The following is a 19,627-nucleotide window of genomic DNA, read 5'->3' on the forward strand; positions in this document are numbered from 1 at the left end:
AACTCCTTAAAAGCTAAGGCCAACTCATATATATTCCTATAACTCTTTGCTGATTCTTTTATGATACCCGCACAGAAAAGGAATTTGATTTATGTATGTTGCATAAATGTCTCCAGCTTGTGATTTTTCAGTATTAATTCCTATTTAAAGGAACTCTAAATTGCAAGAATATAATTCTTCCATGTTTTCCAGATAATGTATGAAGTACTATTCAATGAACTTCATCCAGGCCCTTCACTACTACTCTGCAACGGGACCTAGATTCATTACGGTCAAACAAAACTTTTCCTCTTTTTTCTCCCAAATTTATCTTAAATATATACAATTTTCTGCCTTTATCCCCTTAAGTAAAAAGTAAACTTAAGGTTACTTCCTTAAAAATTCAGATCAGTAAAAACAATCTCAAAACTGACTTTATATTTATTAAATGAGGCACTAACTATAGAAAAAAAATATTTAAGCCATAGTATCAAACCACATAGCTAATCTGGTTTTCCAGATTGCTGTGCTCCAAAACTGCAGAAATTAACAAAACTTATCTTAAATAGTATTGGAAATGTAATGCACATTTCAAATGACTATCTATGAGTAAATATTTGAGATCAGCTGAATTTGAGCTATACCCACCAATTAGCATTACTATGTAACTCAAATTTCCAAAGAATACTAACACAAATATTTCAAGTAATTTTTTTTGGTAGCAGAATAACCACAGGCTCTTAATCACCTCTGGCAATTAAAAGGCAATTTATTATTTGTAAACTATACAGGAAATGCTGCCCCCTACAGAGTATCTTAAAAGAACAAAGAATGTTTTATACAAATGTAACCCAGAAATTACCGTGAGAGCAACTTTTTAAAATTCTAGTGGTTCACAGGATTATTAGAGGAAAAAGGAATTCTATGGGGATGACTGAAATTTCATTTTCCTCACCTTAATGTTTATGCTCATATACAATATCCTTCTATACAGGAGTGTATGTATAAATACACAAAGGTCCAATGACAAATAATACAGATAAATAGAAAGAAGCTGACAATTTAAGAAACTGTAAAACAGATTTTGGGTCTGAGGAAAAGAACAGAGTACAAGGAATTTACTTTGCCACATGGCAGGACAATTCAGGAAGAGAGAAGCCAAGGACTGGCTCAGTCATGACCACACGGCAGAGCCCTGTCGTCCTCTTACTCACTTCAGTTGCAGCGCACATGCTCTGGGGCTCGGAAGCCCTCCTTTCCTGGAGAAGCTGGGATATAAGTGGTTAGCAGAAACAGGCACAAATGGCACTTCAATATTTTATTTGAATTCCATGCTATTTAAATTTCCTGAAAGCACTAGGATTGCTCCCTTCTTAGAAACATTTTAACTGCAATGGGGAATTGACTAGGAAATAAAAAGCTCAAGAACAATTCAGGACAGGAAGAGAATAGAGAGTAAGAATTTCCTCCTAAATAGGGAGCGGAGAATTAAAGGATAATAACAAAGAAGTAGAGAAATTCTGGGAAACCAGTTAAGACACATAGGAAAGGGAACTAGATATAGAGGCTGTAGGGTAGGTCTCAGGATCAGAGTCTATCTACTCGAAATTGTCATTGATGAAACCACACTGTTCCATGAACTTCTTCAGGCTGTTCACTCATAGTATTTAGAATACATCCCCCTACCCTTCTGTGCCAGAATACCACTCATCCTTCAAGTCCCAATTCAAATCTCATGCCTTCAATGAAGCTTTCTCGAATCCCTGGTGAAATAGCACCTCTCCTTTTCTGAACTACTTTGTCCACATTTCGCATATGGTACTCACCATTGTCTACTAGGTATTTTGTTTTTGACAGATATCTTAGCTCCCCTATGAGCAGAGTACACAAGTCTAATCGTTCTTTGCATAGCTCTCTTATTTACGGGGTACTCTGCACATAATAAATCACATTTTAGTGGGTACTGACAAAACACCACCGAATGGATAAATACATGAACTCGTCAACCAACTAACAAGTACTTTAGAATGACAGGAAACTGGAGTAGGAACTGGGAATCAAAAGTCAAAACAGCCGAGCTTCCCCTCTGTATGAGGTTACATGTTTGAAATGACAACTTGAAGGCTAGTCCATTACCTTAACTTTATAGTTTCATCCCATGTATTTCTCCTCTGAACTTCTAACAAATGCAATTAAAAAAATATATATACACACATATGTACACATGTATATATATATATATAACTATTATATAATTGCACACCCCCACATGAGAATTTAAGCTTAGTTGCACCTCCCCTGTTCACGAGTATACCTCCAGACCCAGCTTGGCACCTTGATACAGTAAGCACTCAACGTTGGTGAATAACTTGAAAAATAATTTTTCATAATGTATTTAAAGAGTAAAAATTAGATGGTCTAACAGTTCTTTAAAATGTCCATAATAGGGAACTCATAAAAATTAAATACAGATGGAGCACCTGGGTTGCTCAGTTGATTGAGCATCCGACTCTTGATTTCAGCTCAGGTCAGGATCTCAGGATTGTGAGGTTGAACCTCATATTGGACTCTGTGCTGGGGGTGGAGCCTGCTTGAGATTCTCTCCCTCCGGCCCCCTCAGCCCCTCTCCAACTTCCCCCAACCCTCTCTAGTGCAGGAGATCACATACTCTCTCTCTTAAAAACAAACAAAAACAAATAAACAACTAAATACAGATAAATATCAACACTGGAAAATCTTAGTGATTTCATGTTTCAGTTTTCAAATTGGGGGTAATTTCTACAAGTCAATACAAATAACGTGCTAGGAGCACCTGGGTAGCTCAGTAGGTTAAAGCCTCTGCCTTCGGCTCAGGTCATGATCTCAGGGTCCTGGAATTGCGCCCCGCATCGGGCTCTTTGCTCAGTGGGGAGCCTGTTTCCCCTCTCTCTCTCTCTCTGTCAAATAAATAAAATCTTAAAAAAAATAATAACTTGCTAAACTGACTTTAGGCTAAACAGAATTCAAATGCTAAAAACCAATTCATCTCCAAGGTTGCATGAGAACTCAGAATTCACACAACACACCTGCCATATCCCTATTTCCTGGACAATTTTTTTTCTTAAAGAAAAGGAGCACCCAAGTCTTGTGTTATGGCTCTTCTTGTCTTCCACACTGACTGTGCTATATCTATCTACAGCAAGTAGACAGATATATCAAGTAAGACAGTCATTTCTAAAAAACTGATTATTAAGCCCAATAAAGTCTAATATGTAAGCAATATTAATGATATGATACAAACCCAGCTTTTAGTTGGTAACAAGAATTAATATTGTGAAGCCTATTCCTTGGGTTACAGCCTGTCATGCAGCTTCTAGTCATCAGACCCCAAACGTTTATAGAAAGGTAGATTTCTGTTAGCCTTAAAAACAAAACAGAACCCAGAGCACCTGGCTGGCTCTTGTCAGTAGGGCATGGGACTCTTGATCTCTAGGGGTTTGAGATTGAACCCGTGTTGGGCAGACAGACTACTTAAAAATAAGATCTTTGAAAAATAAAACAAAACAAAAAACACAGAATCAAAAAAACTTATTTCAAACATGTGTTTTCATTAGCCAAAAAAAAAAAATTTATACAACTGTCTGAACAAGAATTACAATGTTTTCCACAAAATGGTGAATAAACTTAAAATACTGAATTATAGTGGTTAAGAGCCCACACTTTAAAAAAACAAAAAAACTTTTTATGAAGCAGAATCATGTGCAAAAAGAGACCACAAGATGGTGAAGTGCCATCTATGTGTCACCCATCTTCAAGGAGGTACCAAGGTGTGGTCAACCTTGTTTCACCTTCACCTTGCCCATTTACCCCCAAACTTCCGTGGATTACTCCAAAATAAACTCCTGGCTTCATATAATTTCATTTATAACCATTTCAACACTTCAAAAGCTACAAACTTTGAGTCAAACAGATCTGGCATCAAATCCAGGCTCTACCAACTAATGGCTTTGTGACCCTGGGCAAGTGACTGAACTTCTCAAGCCTGTCTTCTACCTACAAAACTGGGAAAGTAATCCTAACTTCACAGGATTAGAGTATGCACGAGACAAAATGAGATAAGGTATCTGAAGAATGGAGACCAGCGCTGGCCCACAGGAAATCGTGAATGTGGGAGCTGTGGTGATTATGACTGTACTAGCAAAGTAAGAAAGGACTCTTGGGGCCTTGTTTCCAATGAGCTCTACAAAGGACAAAGCAAATAACAAGCATATGCATATTTTAAGAAAAGACGCCAACCTCTCTATGTTAAACTTACAGAGACCAACAAAAATCTGATGATTTATGACCCCCTCAACCCAACACTGACCTCTAGGAATTTAAGCAAAAGAGGTCTAGAGGAGCTCTTTGGATAAAACTGTAGTGCTATGGGGTTTCAACCACCCTGGGCAGGCGGGAAGGGGTGGTGGCGCAGGGAGAGCTACTTTCCTGTTACCCTAAACCAAAAGAAAGGGAGTTTTAAGTGGTGCCCATAGAAAGTATAAGCAACCACCCCTAGAAATTGTAGGGTACAGAGACTAGTGTCTGAGCCACACCTGATAAAAGCTCCCCATCAAGAAGCAGGAAGGCCCACTCTGGAAGCAAGCAGTATTTCCTACAAAAGCCAAGCGGGCCCCCCCCCCCCCCTCCCCAGGGCTGGCTTCCCAACCTGAGGCAGGCCCGAGATGGGGAAAGGAAGATTTACTTTTTTAATCAAGTTCAAAGGGGACATTTTAAGTACTTAAAAGAGACTCTTATAATTTAAAGTGATATAAAAATTTACAGAATATCTATTATATAAGACAGGTAGGTGTGTATGTGGTATGATATTTATAGGATATATATTCCATCCAGAAACAATAAAAGAACAGACAGAATGAGTTCAAAGAGAGAACTGAGAGAAAAAACAAAGTTGTTTCCCATGATGTTCAGCACCTTCAATATAATAGTTGCATTATATGTTCAAAAGCTGAGCAATAGCAGAGTGAGGAATGCCATCATAAAGAAAAATTAAATGCAGATATCAGTAGGAATAATAAACTGTATGAAGTATATAATCAAATATTAAACTATGTCACTTTTTTTTTTTAAGATTTTTTTTATTTATTTGACAGAGAGAGAGAAATCACAAGTAGGCAGAGAGGCAGGCAAAGAGAGAGGAGGAAGCAAGCTCCCTGCTGAGCAGAGAGCCCGAGGTGGGGCTCGATCCCAGGACCCTGGGATCATGACCTGAGCTGAAGGCAGAGGCTTTAACCCACTGAGCCACCCATGCGCCCCTAAACTATGTCACTTCTAAACAGAGTAAAATTTCAAGACATATTAGAAAAGCTGCTATTTTTATCTCTTTTTTCATTTATTGTCAGTGAATACCGCAGCTAAGCAATGCTTCCATCAAGGACTCTACCCGCTTCTTCCTGAAAGAATGGAACTAGGGGGAGAAAGTGAGAGGCGCTCAAAACATGAGACAGAGAAAAGGGAGGATGATCATGCGGCCCAAGATCACTGTCCAGGGGCAGAAACTCCATGCGCAAGGTACTGTGTTAAGCACTAGAACAGTACTTAAAGGGGTAAAGCAGGTTTTCTGCCCTTAAAGGAATTTGGATTAGACATGTAGCAACAGCGAAAGATCAATGTACAGTCTTTAGGAAGTGGGGAAGAGGAGGGAGAAGGAACACAACATTGAGAATAGCCCAGGGCCCACAAAAGAATTCTTGCGAAGGCTACTGTGAAGTCAGGAAAAGCAAATTCATGGTTCTTTTAAAAACTCAAAACTTAAAAAAAAAAATGAAATAAAAACTTAGACCTTAGTCAACCCATTATAATGAAATATTCTACACATTCTGAAGACTTGCTACACTGGTTTTGAGAGCTCATTCCAGTTAAGATCAATATTTCTTAAGGGGGAGAGTTATTCGTTACTTTCAAACAATGGAAGCACTAAACTGACCTAATAAAAAGTGTGATCGCCGTGACTGCACTTGGAATTATAAACAGGCACGATTTCATTCTTGGAAAATATTAAATGCCACAGAAGAGCTCCCCCTGCTTCGATTATGGAGTATCCAAACGAGATTCTTCAATGGCAATAATGACACCCTTGTGCCATCCACCTGTACAAACACAGGTTACAACCCTCATCTAGAGTTGTCCTCCCCATAGCTGATGGTGTGAATTCTAGACAACTCAGCTCTGTTTCAGCACTAACCACGATCCAAATTAGCCACAGAACATGCTGTGTACCATTAACAGAGGTTTAAGATGCATTTTCAACAGACAGACCTCCACTGTGTTACCTAAGGTTTCCTGGAGCTCTCAAGACACAGCGGATAAGATTGTTTCTTGTCAGACTGACAATGATGAAAATATCTCAATTTCAATTCTCACCTACAAAAACTCACCTACAAAAACTGTCTGAATAATTGATTACCATGTAAGTCAATGCAATCAAATTTATTTCTGGTTATGCAATCACAGAACTGATTACTTTTCAAATAAAAGTCCAGAGAACTAGATTATTTCCCAGAATAAAAAGTAGCAACCATGTGAGTGTGCACAAGCTTGCATATACACTCATGAACACACACGTAAACACACACACAGACATGGGGGTTTTGCCAGTTTTCCATCTGAAAACCATGATGTAACAGGATAATCGCAAACTCATTCTCATTGTTTAAACCTATGAATAATGCACAGATCATCTAACATGACTTAAATAAGAAATTAATTATGGTGACACATAACTCTAGTTCAACAACTAGTCATTTATAGTAGGTTGATGTTTCAAGGTAATTTTTTGCAATTCAAGAAATATCTTAGAAGGCAAGAGGAAATAACATGAGAAAACACAGTTTCTTTCCCATCAATAAGTTAAAAAAGATCAATTTTTCAAAGGTAGTAGCTCTACAATCTTTAGAACAACTATCCTAAAACAGAGCTAACCTAATCCAAGTGGGTTAATAAAAAGGTAACTTTCATTTAACTATAACTCATTTTTAGAATTATTATCTACCTTAAAAGAATCTATTTCAAACATGACTTTTTCCCCCAGGATAAGAAGGCGATAGGTTACACAAAAGTCAAATAAAAACAGAGGTATATGCGTAAACCTGGTGATTCACAGACCTGTACCCCTGGGGATAAAAATATATGTTCATAAAAAATAAAAAATTAAAAAAAAAAAAACACAGAGGTATACCTTTAAGAGGGACAAAACATTAGAGATGGGATTCTTCCTTTTAAGCCAATGATGTCACCTGGGTGGTAAAGGGAAAAGTTTCCTTACTTTCCTCTTCTTACTCTAAAGTCTGAAAACCTCAGAAGCACCTTTATCTAAGGACAAAGGAATGACCAAACCTCCCCAAGGAATGTAAGAGACGACCAAAAAGGATGGAAAGCAACTTCTAAATAAATGTGCCTGAAATAATCCATACAAATGGATGCTACCTTCAAAGTCATTACCTTGGAAATTATATACTTAAACCAGTGATGCTGTTACAGTCACTCTGGAATATGTTTCAGACTCAAAATTCTCCATTTTCTTAAAACTAGCAAATATTTGTCTTTTCAACTTAGATTTGGCAATAGTCAAAAGTCCTCAGACTAGCTGTGCTTTTCTTTGGAAAGCTTTTCCTGACTTCCCAAGTCCAGGTTCTGGGCCCCTGCCTAATGATCACTATGTCCCCCAGCAGAGCTCTTTTCACTCTATAATGAAATTGGTTGTCAACAGTACCCCTAGAAAACTCTAAACTGCACAGTCCTAATATAGTGCCCAGAAAATTGCAGGTACCCAAAACTGAATGATGCAATCTACTATCACACAAAATGGTGTGGAATACTGTGTGTATCTCATCCACTGACCTGTCCAACATCTTTCAGGAAAGAGTACCACACTTCACTGTGATTGTATACCTGGAGAGAACTATTATTTTATATACCTGGAAGGAGAAGTGATTGAATGTGATGATTTTCACTGCTCATTTATGCTTAGAAAAGCAAAAATCACGACATCGTCACAAACTAGTAACTTTTCCACTCTCGAATCTGCAGGCATCAGATTATCTTACCTAGTTGCAAGATCATTATAGTGTCTCTGTAGGCCTTCATCACCAACTTGAAGTGGCGATAAAGTGGGTAGCACAAAACTCGCCTTCCAAAAGATACCAGGATTTCATGAACATTAGTCCAAGTCTGTGAAGTAGAGTTTAAATAAGTAATCATTTCCATATTACATAAACAAAAGGACACAACGAAATACGAAACTACTCTCAATTAAAAACTCTTAAGTTTGGATCATCATGAAGCCATGCAAGACAGAAATACAAAACCATGAAATGAGATTCTTTTTATATACCTTACAATAAAATACTTAATTGAAGTCTTTGTAATTTCTCATACTTTATCAAGGTATCACAAATGCTCCTCAAAAATCACATATGCAGCAGGAAAGTTCTAAAAAGTCTTTTAAGAATTACAAATATGAATCTAAAACACATGGCACTAACAAAATGCAGATGCACATAAAAGACATTGTTAAATGATGTATGTTTCATGTTTCTGTCCTCTAGGACCATTCAAGATAGTGTAGATGAAAGATGTGGAACTCATCAGCAAAGTATGTTCACGGTCTCCCTCTTCTTCTTCTTCTTCTTCTTCTTTTTTTTTTTTTTTTGGTGCTTTGGGCATGAGTAATACATGGTAAATACATGGCAGACAGAAATCACAAGTAGGTGGGGTGGGGGGAGGAGCAGGCTCCCCACTGAGCAGACAGCCCAATGCAGGGCTTGATCCCAGGACCCTAAGATCATGACCTGAGCCGAAGGCCAGAAGCTTAACCCACTGAGTCACCAAAGCGCCTTGAAAAAAAAGTGTTTTATCTTAAAAAGTATCAAACAGAAACCACCAGCAACCTAAAACTTACTGACACCACTAGACAAAGGCAGTTTTGTGCAAAATTGTTTAATTGGATTTTGATTAAAACTGTATCAAAAAAAATGTAACCTACATATAAAACTTAGAATATAAAAAGTAAAACTAAGGAAGCAGAAGAATTTCCATGTGTATTAATCCTTAATGAGTGAGAGTTCTGATTAAGAATACCGAGTATCTGACAAAAAACAGTTTATATCTAAAAAGAATTACAAACTTTCTAAAAATTCTGCCAAAAATAACTCTTAACATTTCTGGCAATTCCAAGTTATCTCAAAAACAAGAAAAATTTCAAAGTAAAATCATAAGTGGGTGAATTTACTCATGCAGGCTTTCATAACTTCAACTTCAAAATTACTTAGTCACCAACTACTTTGTTTTCAACCTAAGTAACCAATGCAATCATCACAAAAACCGGTTTCTCCATTCGATGCTGATCATGGCAATAAGGAGAACTCAAGTGAAGTCTAGAGAGCAGTGCTCCTCCATCTTTAAGATACATACGAATCCCTGGAGACCTTGCTACAGTTTCTGCTTCAGTGGGTCTGGACTGAGATTCTGTCTTTCTAACCAGCTCCCAGCGGAGGATGCTGGTCTAGTAGCTGGTTCATGGATCATTCATTCTTTGGAGGAGCAAATTTCTCTGACAAAGGTGAATGTCTCAATTCCTTTTGACATCTTATCCATCATTTGAACAAAGTGTTGCCATGAAACAACCTTGATTTAAAACTTAACAATCTATTGTATCTAGGATTTAAACTTAAAAAAACAAAAAAAAACCAACAAAAAAAACAAAACCAAAACCTAGTTGATTTAATTGATGCGATTATCAGCTATTTAAACTGACACTTTTTTTTAATGCTAGTTTTTCTTTGTTTCTTTCTCTTTCTTTCTTAGTAATCTCTACCCAACGCGGGGCTTGAACAGATGACTGCAAGATGAGGAGTCACGTGCTCCACTGAATGAGTTAGCCAGGTGCCCCTAATATGACACATTCTTCAAGTTTCTACTTTTAATTATGGTTTTGATGTTGAACAATTCGTTCAGAGCTAGTAAATTTTAAAATAGCATCCTTTGATAAAACTTACACAACTATTTTCTAGGAAACAGATATAAAAACAATGACTACTATAATAAAAGGATTATCAGCGCTGACCATATTAACTGTAGGGCCTATGATAAGTTAAACTACATGATCTGAGTTTCCTCATCTGTGAAACAGCAATAATATTTATCTCACAGACTTATCGGAAGGAACAGGGGAGATAATATATATAAAACGCTTAACACGGTCTTTGATGGTCAGGAAATTGCAGCTAATAGAATTATGACTTAGGTTTGCGGCCCAATTTTGAGCTCTGAGCCCCAATATATGCCAACTTACAAATATGCTCTAACTCCACCCTAACTGTTCTCCCCAACATACCATGTGTGGTTTTTCCTCCAAAATGTGCTCTCCTTCTCCCAAATTCCGCAACATCTTATCTAGCTTCATTCGTATACTATGATTAGCATTAGAGTTACAAATGCAATGAGAATGTTACTAAAAGATGGAAAAAAAAATTGCATAATAAAGTTTCCACTTTCAAAAAGTCAAGGAATTCCTTGAATTACCCAAAATGAATGGTAACAGAAAAATAACTTTTAAAACAAAATCTAAAAAATTGTGACTGAAAATCATACCTCGAACCAGCACAGTGTGGGACTCAGTTTTCTAATATTCCATGCAGATTCAACCTTTATTTGTTTTGGAGAAAAGAATACTGTCAATTCAGAGGTAAAGTCATTCCAAAATAAAGCAAATATACCCATTTATTCAACTAGTATCTCAGTAGCATTGACATACAGGAGAACTAAGAAGCATCCATGACTGAGGAAAAAATAATTGCTTTGCAGAAGCTATCAAAGGCAAGTTTCTGCCTACTTTCCTTGGGATTTCACAAAGTAAAGCTCTTCCACTGATAAGAGCACCAGAACATAAGAGCAAATAAGCAGAGGCTTTGAAACTAAAAATTAAAGCAAAGCGATGCTTCCTCAATTTCTGTCCTTCTCAACTAAGTTACTTGCCACCCAAACATTCTAATCTGCCAAAGGACTCAAAGATAATGTTGAAGTGCTGACTGTGACACTTAAAAAGCTGCTCAAGAATTTGGCCTTTCAGAAAATGCTTGTGAGAGAATAAGCACATTCTAGAGGTCTTAAAGTTGCAAGACTTCATGATGTCAAATATGTGAAGAATCAAAAATGGTAAATTTCATTGAGCATAACTAAATGCTCTCACTCATCTTCTTCAGCAATAATGTGAAGTACTTTCTTTGTCAAAGAAAATATTTTCCCCAATTACAGTATCCTTAAAAGATGAGTGGAAACAAAAATCATTTCCAGCAATATTATACTCCTGATACACTCATTAATATTCATTTTTGAGTCAAATGCAAATCTCAAGAGTCACCTTTGAAATTTTCAGAATCATAACAAGAGAAAATTTGGCACATATCAAATTATAATTCTAATACTATGCTAACGCTATGATGTTGAGAAAAGCAGATTAAATAATATGCATCATGACCCAATTTAAATACACATACACACAAGTACACAATGAAAGACTGGAAAAGATGTATCCCCTCTTAACACTAGCTATTTCTGATTGGCTGAGATTACAGGAAATTTTAATTATTTTCTTCATATGTATATTTCTCCTTTTATACTGATATGAATTATCTGTGCAATTTGTAAAAAAGGAAAGCATATGCTCAGCTGGAAAATAACCCTTGAGCAAGTATAATTATAAACAGCTGCAGGGGCACATTAACTGGAAAGACTTTTTTTGGCTATGCAGTCTTTTTTAAATATACAATCATTGATATAGGTAAGAAAGAAGCTTACTTACCTCTTCATTTACAAAATCAAATGTGAGTTAAGAAGAGATACAATAAATTTTATATTACTTAAAAATGATCATTTAAGAAATAATGTACTTTATAAAAGGCTTTACTATTACAAGATTTCTTTCAATAGCAAATAAAGATACAATTCAAGTTTTTTAAAAATGCGATTTACATTTAATATTTTCAGAAGCATAACTACTGTATAAATTGAGGGACACCTGCAGGTAAACGCTCAGATTCCCTTTTTTTTGTAAAAAGCTATACCTTGCGTCTGCTAATGGACAGCTTGGACAAAGGATGTAAACAGGAATGATAAAGTTTACCTCTTGTCAATGTCAAGTGTCATGCGGAAACAGCTCTCTTCTCTGGCCAAGTCATCTCCTAAAGAGATGAGAGCTCAGGACAACCTTTCTCTACCCTCAGCTTTATTGCCTCAATCCACTACCTGGTAGACACTGATGCCCAGAGAGAAGAAAAAAGACCAAGCAGGCATTATGCGTTCATGTTGGAATTCACCACCAACACGCACGTGCAGCTCTGCCAGGAGCAGCCCCTGAATAACTAATCACAACAGCTCTTACTTTCCACAGGAGGAGGGATGCCTTACAGTTCATTTAGTCCGGTCACTTACGCCACAATGCAGAGACATACGGGCACTTACATTCTTCTCTCCCTCAGTGACACGAGTTTCATAGCAATACGCCAGAAGGATGTCAATCAAACTGTAGTACACCTGGTGATGAGCCCTCTTGTCCAGGAGGTAAGATTTATTGACAAATTTTCGCAGCTGGTATTTCTCTTCTTCAGAAAAACACACTAGGGAAAAAATGCATTTAAAAACTAAATGTTCCATTCAGTTTTGTAAAACCCCCAGTGAGGAGGATTTGTCAAAATTAGAACTTCGATTATAGAAACTGAAATAGGAGTTATTTAACTCTGAATATAGAAAGAACTCTTAAACTAGACTTCACAGTTTTACTAAGGGCTGTGCATCTGCTCAAACCCTAGTAGAGCTAAATAAAGGAGAAATGTCTAACCCATATCTTTTCCTTATTTCCAGGATGCCTCCTTTTTGCTACACTGTCCTGTATTCAAGACATCTAAATGCTGGAGCTACTGACTTTAAAATAATGATAAGACAGTTTAAGAACAGAAAACATAATAGCTAAGTAAAGCACTCTGTAAATATTCATTATCCATTGTGAAAGGTCTATACAAAGAAATAGGACTATTCTCATATAATAGTCAATGTTAAGGGCAAAGTATATTGATATTCTTTATACACAAAAACAAAGCGTTATAGCACACATATTTCACTTGAGGGAAGAGGATAGCTCTTTTCAATAGTGGATCTTTTCTTGTTTGGCCTGTCACCCTTTCTCCATCTTCACTGACAGCCCTCTCTACATTAAATATCTAGTATATATCATTTCATATTTTTCCTCTATTACCATATAATGCTATACAGACACACAAACATATACAAGGGAATTTATACCTCCCTCCTCCACCTCCACCAAAGAATTAGATCACTTTTCTCCACCTAACCTACCTCACTCAGTATCTGGCAAATCTCTCCAAGTCATTTGGTACTTAGCTAATTTTTGTAAAGCAGTAGAATATTCCATGGTGTAGTATGTTCTATCCAACCACTCCCCCTACTGATGGGCATCCACTATGCTTCCAGTTTTCTGCCATGATAATAACGCTGCTTAAGTGTCTCTAACCACATGCCCTTGGATACTGAAGATTTCTATAAAATAGATTCCTAAAAGTAGATTTACTGGGTTAAAAAATGCACCTGTTAAAAAAAAAAAACTTTGGGGTACCTTGGTGGCTCAGTAGGTTAAAGCCTCTGCCTTCAGCTCAGGTTATGATCCCAGGGTCCTGGGATTGAGCCCCATATCGGGCTCTCTGGTCAGCGAGGAGCCTGCTTCCTCCTCTCTCTCTGCCTGCTGTTCTGCCTACTTGTGATCTCTGTCTGTCAAATAAATAAATAAAAATCTAAAAAAAAAGTCTTAAAAAAAATACTTCATTAGAAGGCTATGACTCTCCTTCTTTTTAATGGTCATGGACACAAGTTCTCTTTCCTACACACATCCCTCACACCCAGCAATAATGTTAGAGCCTCTCCTACTCATTTCCAGTTTAACAGACAGGAAGTGACTATGGTAGGAAGAATTCTAAGATGAGACCCACTGAGTCACATCATTTCGATGTGGGCAGAACCTGTGACTTACTCTATCCAAAAGAATATGACAATGATGATGGCACGGTCACTATCATGACTACATCCCACTAAGAGTAGACTGGAGCCACAGACTCACCACTGGTTTTGACCAAAACTCACCATGTTTTAACACAGTTGTGTGGCAGCAAACTGTGGCAGGAGGAGAAGGGGGGGTGATTGGAGAGTGGCCCCCAGCTGACAGTCAGCAAGGACATGGGGACATCAGTTCTACAGCCACAGGAATCGAATTCTGCCAGCTATCATGTGAGCCTGGAAAAGGACCCTGAGTTCCAGAAAAGAACTTAGCTACCAAAACATATTAAAAAAAAAGAGAAGTAGCCCAAATTTATCCACAGCCTTATAAGATCCTGAGCAAAGATCCAGCTAAGCAAGCCCAAGTCTGAAGCCATGGAAACTGAGTCAAATTAGAACAGTTTCTAATTTGTGGTAATCTGTTATACAGGAAGAAAAACCTAATACAGTGATAGATCACTCTTACTGCAGTTAGTATTTTTCCAAATGCTAAACTTGGACATTACGTTACAGGTTTGTTGGCAACCTGTGAATGAACCATTTAATTGTGTTTTGCCCATTTTTTCCCCTATGGGATGGCTTGTCTTGTCAAATTTTTAAGAACTCACAGTTATAGATATGAACCCTTGTCATACCTCCAAATCTACAACATCTCCACTGACTTTCTCTGTGGGATCTTTTGCCAATGAATTTCTGATTTATTATGTACCCAAATAAATGCATCTTTTTTAAGAAAAATAGATTCTGAATTTACAGACTTCGGTAAGGTTTCCCCAACTCCTGAATTGTGCATGAAGCCTCTTAGCTTTTCTTTTTTTTTTCCTTTTTTAAAAGATTTTATTTATTTAAGAGAGCAAGAATGTGCATGTGCACAAGAGCAGGAGGGGGACAGGCAGAGGGAGAGGGAGAAACAGACTCCCTGCTAAGCAAGTGGTCTGATATGGGCTCCATCCCAGGAGCCTGAGACCATGACCTGAGCTGAAGGCAGGTGCTTAACTGACTGAGCCACACAGATGTCCCTCTCATTTAAGATTTACGGTTTCCTTTTTAAAACGTAAGTCTTTAATCCATCTGGAAGCTACTTTTTCATGTTTTAAGATTTCGGTTAATTCCCGATGAATAGTTAATTGTGCCAACACAGTCTGGTCAATAATCCATCTTTCCTCACTGTACTGAACCACCAACTTTGTGAAATAGATGTGCTGCTTTTCTTGCTAAAAATTACTTCCAAGCACTTTCAGCTTTTGTGACTCGTAAACATTTTTTTTTTTTCCCATTTCCAGTAAATTACTGAGAGGACAGAGAAAATCTATTTCTTTTCACATACCATCTTAACCACTGTTTGGCTACCAAACAAATTAGAGCACTTAACAAACGTTAATGATTAAAAAAAAAAAAAGGAAAACTCTGTGTCTACATTGGTGAGGTAAGCAAGTGTAAGACTGAAACTCCTTCTAAGTTTCCTTTGATGTCTACGATACAGGCAAGCCAACAAGCATTATAACATGAGTGCTACTGGGTACCATACATACGAAGTAAAATACAACTTGCCTTTTTTTTCTTTTTATGCTTTCAATTATTCATTTGAGAGAGAGAGAATGAGAGAGAAAGAGAGAGAGAGAAAGAGCATGAGAAGGGGGTGGGTCAGAGGGAAAAGCAGACTCCTTGCCAAGAAGGGAGCCCGATGTGGGACTCAATCCTGGGACTCCAGGATCATGACCTGAGCCAAAGGCAGTCACCCAACCAACTGAGCCACCCAGACAAGCCACAGCTTGTCTTAAAGCAAGATTTACAGAAAAACTAATAGCTAACTACAAACAAGTACATAGTTAGTACAAGTAAAACATGGCCTACTACTTGTCTTAGAGAGATTTCTACAGAAATTCAACCATCTATACATACTTTCAGTTACCTCTAAATAAAAATGTTACGGATCTCTTACTTCACAATGTAATCCTTAATTTTTCTTCCATGCCCTATCAGACAATCACCTTCAAATTCACTTCAAAAGTTTTTAAGCCGGATACAGAGAGAGGAGCGTCCGGTTTCCAGTTCCAGTGCTTCCTATCAACCTAATTTCAAAATAACTTTAAAAGGTTCTTTCTCCAGGGTTTAGAATTGCCCATTATATTTAGGTAAGGACACACTAAACTGCAATCCGAAAGATCCTGAAATATAGTGGCTTATATAAGATAGAAGTTTCTCTCCCACGCTACTATTCTGAGTGAATGATCCAGGACTGATGAAGCATCAGCATCTCCATCATTCGACTTCCATCTATGCATCTAAGAAAGCTGCTCCAGGTCTGTACCATTTTCTAAGCAATGGGAAAGCAGAATAAGATGGCAAGCGCCTCCCTTCTAAAGACCTGATCCAGTGCACACAGACTTCCACTCATTTCTCATCATCCAGTCCCATGAGTACCCCCAGTGGCAAAGAAGTAAAAAAAAAAAAAGGTAGTCAGTAAGGCAGTCACTAGCTGAGCACTCCTATGCCCAGCTCCAACTCAAGAAGACTCTTAGTAGAGGAGGACTAATAAAAGATACCTGGCTGTTTGCGATGCTCTTAGGAGACCAAAATTATTAAATTGCTTTTTTTTTTTTTTTTTTTAATTTTAAGTGGGCTCCATGCCCAACATGAGGCTCAAACTCATGACCCCGGGATCAAGAGTCACACATTCTACCAATGGAGCCAGTCAGGCATCCCTAAATTGCTTTTTTAATATTCCCAGATCAAACTCTTGATAGCTAGCTACCCTATCCTTTTCTTTCTCTGCTCAACAAAAACTGTCCTTCTGCTCCTCACAACTGGGTAAAAGCCAGAAGAGGGAGAATATGATTACTGACACATGCTGGCCCCTTCTCACAGAGTTCCCCAACCCACTTCAGTCCTCTCTCAGGAGGCTTCGCTTTAACACGGATTCTTTCTGTTTAAAGGCTTCCTTGTTTTACAGTCCATCCTCTGGGGGAAAGAATCTTAAATACAGTTATTGGAAATTACTAGAAGCAATACGCCTTTACTCATTAAAATTTACTTGGTGCAAAAAAATAGGTCTTAAATATATTTATGTAATCATTTTTTCCATGATGTTAGAAATCCTATGATTAAAAAGTATGAGAAGAAAAAGGAAATAAATGTGCAGAAGCGTTGCTTACATAAATGAGAAATAACTATGAAAATGAATCTACTTAATTTGCTGGCCGTAAGGAAATGAGTATGTAGCTTTCTGCAGGTAGGGGAAAGGGCAGAGGGGCAGAGGGAGGGGGAGAGAGAGAATCTCAAGCAAGCTTTACGCCCAGCACAGAGGCTGATGCCAGGCTCGATCTCATGACCTTGAGATCGTGACCTAAGCCGAAAACAAGAGCTGGACCCTTAACTGACTGAGCCACCCTGGTGCCCCAGAAATGTGGATACTTTTAAACTTAATGCAGGAAGGTGTCCAGTGAAGCCTTAGGTATTACCTGTCTCATTAAAGGGCTCATATAAAGATCCTTTAATTTAAATAGAAGCTCTCAGTTCAATTAAAGCAATCTTCTGTAAGGAAAATCTAAGAAGGAACATACTCACTGCCAAAGAAAGTATACCTAACAAAATATTTTAAGTCCCCTAGTATTTCATAATGTTTGAGACAGTATTCCCCTAGGTATAGTTTCTGAGATGCTCATTACTTTAGCTAATAAGAAAGTGCCAGGTGTTCATGATGATATTATCTCACTTGAGAAAAGACTTTATCCTAGGCTTCCAGATAATTCTAAATCATAAGGTAAGCATGCCCAGAACCACTTAATAACACATTAACTCATCTAAACGTTTATTCCTTCATTCTTAAGTAATCATACCTGTATGTAGGCTGAATAATTTGTAAAGGCTGACCTGGGAATTGCAGGTTCTGATGTTCCATCACCCACAAGTAAGGGCTTCCCCATATTACAGGTCACTGTCGGGGGGTATAGGTAAGAAAAGCTTACTGGAATGTCTTCTTCCAAAGTCTTGGAGCTAGGTGCCCTCAGCCTTCCTTAAAACACACCACCTTTTTCTGGATGTTTTTAAGTCCCATTTTGGCCAAAAAAGTTCACTGATAAATACACAGATCTATTTAAATTCTGAAGCTCAAGCAAAGAAACCAGAGATGATAAATAACAATATCAACAAAAAGGGAAATCATTAGAGAAACCAAAAGTCTGAGCTCCCCAAGGCCTTTTTTATTGGAGTTGTAAATCCTATGAGCCAAAGGGGAACTTGGGGCAGTTTGCCCACAATCAGGTCTAACCAAGCAGCAGCAATGGGAAGAAGTCCAGATGCAGCGCCAACAATACTTGGATGATTGCCACCATGAGTAACATTTGTCAAGCATTTGTATGACTTCGCTACACTACAATGCAGCTCTGCTATATAGTTCACAACATTTCGGTTAATTATACTTCTATAAATACTCTACAGTCAAACAAAGCAGCTGAAAGCTCAATTCATTTGGGGAAGAAACTGGTGCCCTAGCATGATACAAATGGCCCAGGACCACATCCCAACATTAAAAACCCCAATCAAGGCGTCTGATGACTGCAAAGGGGCTCCCATCAAAGCAGGAAGTGACCTTCTTACTTCACCTACAGAACATTTTCTAGTTTTGTTACTTTTAAATCGTTCCTTCTCTCTTAATCCCCCTCCCAAATATCTCTGTCTTCCACAGGTCAACAATTAAATAATCCTTGATCTGGCTCCTCTCAGAGGAATGCTAATCTGCCAACTATATTGTATACTTTCTGGAAAGAGATCAAGGGAACCAGAAGAAAATGTGCTGCATTCAAACCTTTTGCTTAAGCGGGTAGCCCTGCAGTGCTACAACTTTCAAAGCTGACACTGACAGTTAGCTCTACAAACACTGAACGCCTCAATGGTGCCAAATCAGATGTCCCTGCTAGGAAGTTCATTGACTAAAAATGTTATGTGGTGTCATACCAAGCAACCATGTGCCAAGATTCTTGGGCTGGGATTAACCGCTGAAAGACAACATGGGAAATGTGGTTAAGTCCGTCCTCATGAAACCAGAGCTCAGGGGGAACACAGCATTTTAATACTTCCATTCACAAGCCTTTGCGGGAGGAAGACTGGGATCATTACTGAAGACGTTAATAAAAGTCTCCATGTTGGAACTCATGGCTACAATGAAAATGACAGAAATCACAACCGAGGCAAAGGCAGGCAGCAAAGTTCACCATCTAAGCCTTATCTGGAATTCAAAACAATCTAGCTTACTATTTTATGACGGGGAGGAATCAAAGGTAAGCCCTCACCTGCACTGTTCTATCTGCCTGGCAACGGCTGATGAGGGAACATAAAAGAGAAAATATCCCACTGCCGTGACACAGAAAGGAAGGAGACCTGGGAGGCACAGAACAAAGAGGAAGTGGAGGGGAAAATCCAGCAGTAGCACACTTGCTGAGTAGGCTGAGGACTTCAAGGTTTATTTCTTGGCTGATTCCCTTTCACCCATATTATAATCTGGTTCACCACCACACTTCAACTTGTTTTCCCAATTCTAGGTGTCTCAAAT

The 19,627-nt window shown here is 38.1% G+C and overlaps 1 protein-coding gene across 2 annotated transcripts in view; it reads right to left on the bottom strand.

The window, feature by feature from the left end:
* Positions 1-19,627, bottom strand: part of SHQ1 (SHQ1, H/ACA ribonucleoprotein assembly factor) — a 101,214-nt gene that overhangs the window by 53,461 nt on the left and 28,126 nt on the right. For both annotated transcript variants that reach the window (XM_032325059.1, XM_032325048.1), the window contains 3 exons: positions 12,475-12,629; positions 10,606-10,659; positions 8,061-8,184 (listed from right to left, as the gene is read on the bottom strand). In XM_032325059.1, coding sequence (XP_032180950.1) covers positions 8,061-8,184; positions 10,606-10,659; positions 12,475-12,629 — 333 coding nt within the window. The remainder of the gene's footprint in view (positions 1-8,060; positions 8,185-10,605; positions 10,660-12,474; positions 12,630-19,627) is intronic.

Source organism: Mustela erminea, chromosome 1 (genome assembly GCF_009829155.1).
Source record: "Mustela erminea isolate mMusErm1 chromosome 1, mMusErm1.Pri, whole genome shotgun sequence".
Taxonomy (NCBI): domain Eukaryota; kingdom Metazoa; phylum Chordata; class Mammalia; order Carnivora; family Mustelidae; genus Mustela; species Mustela erminea.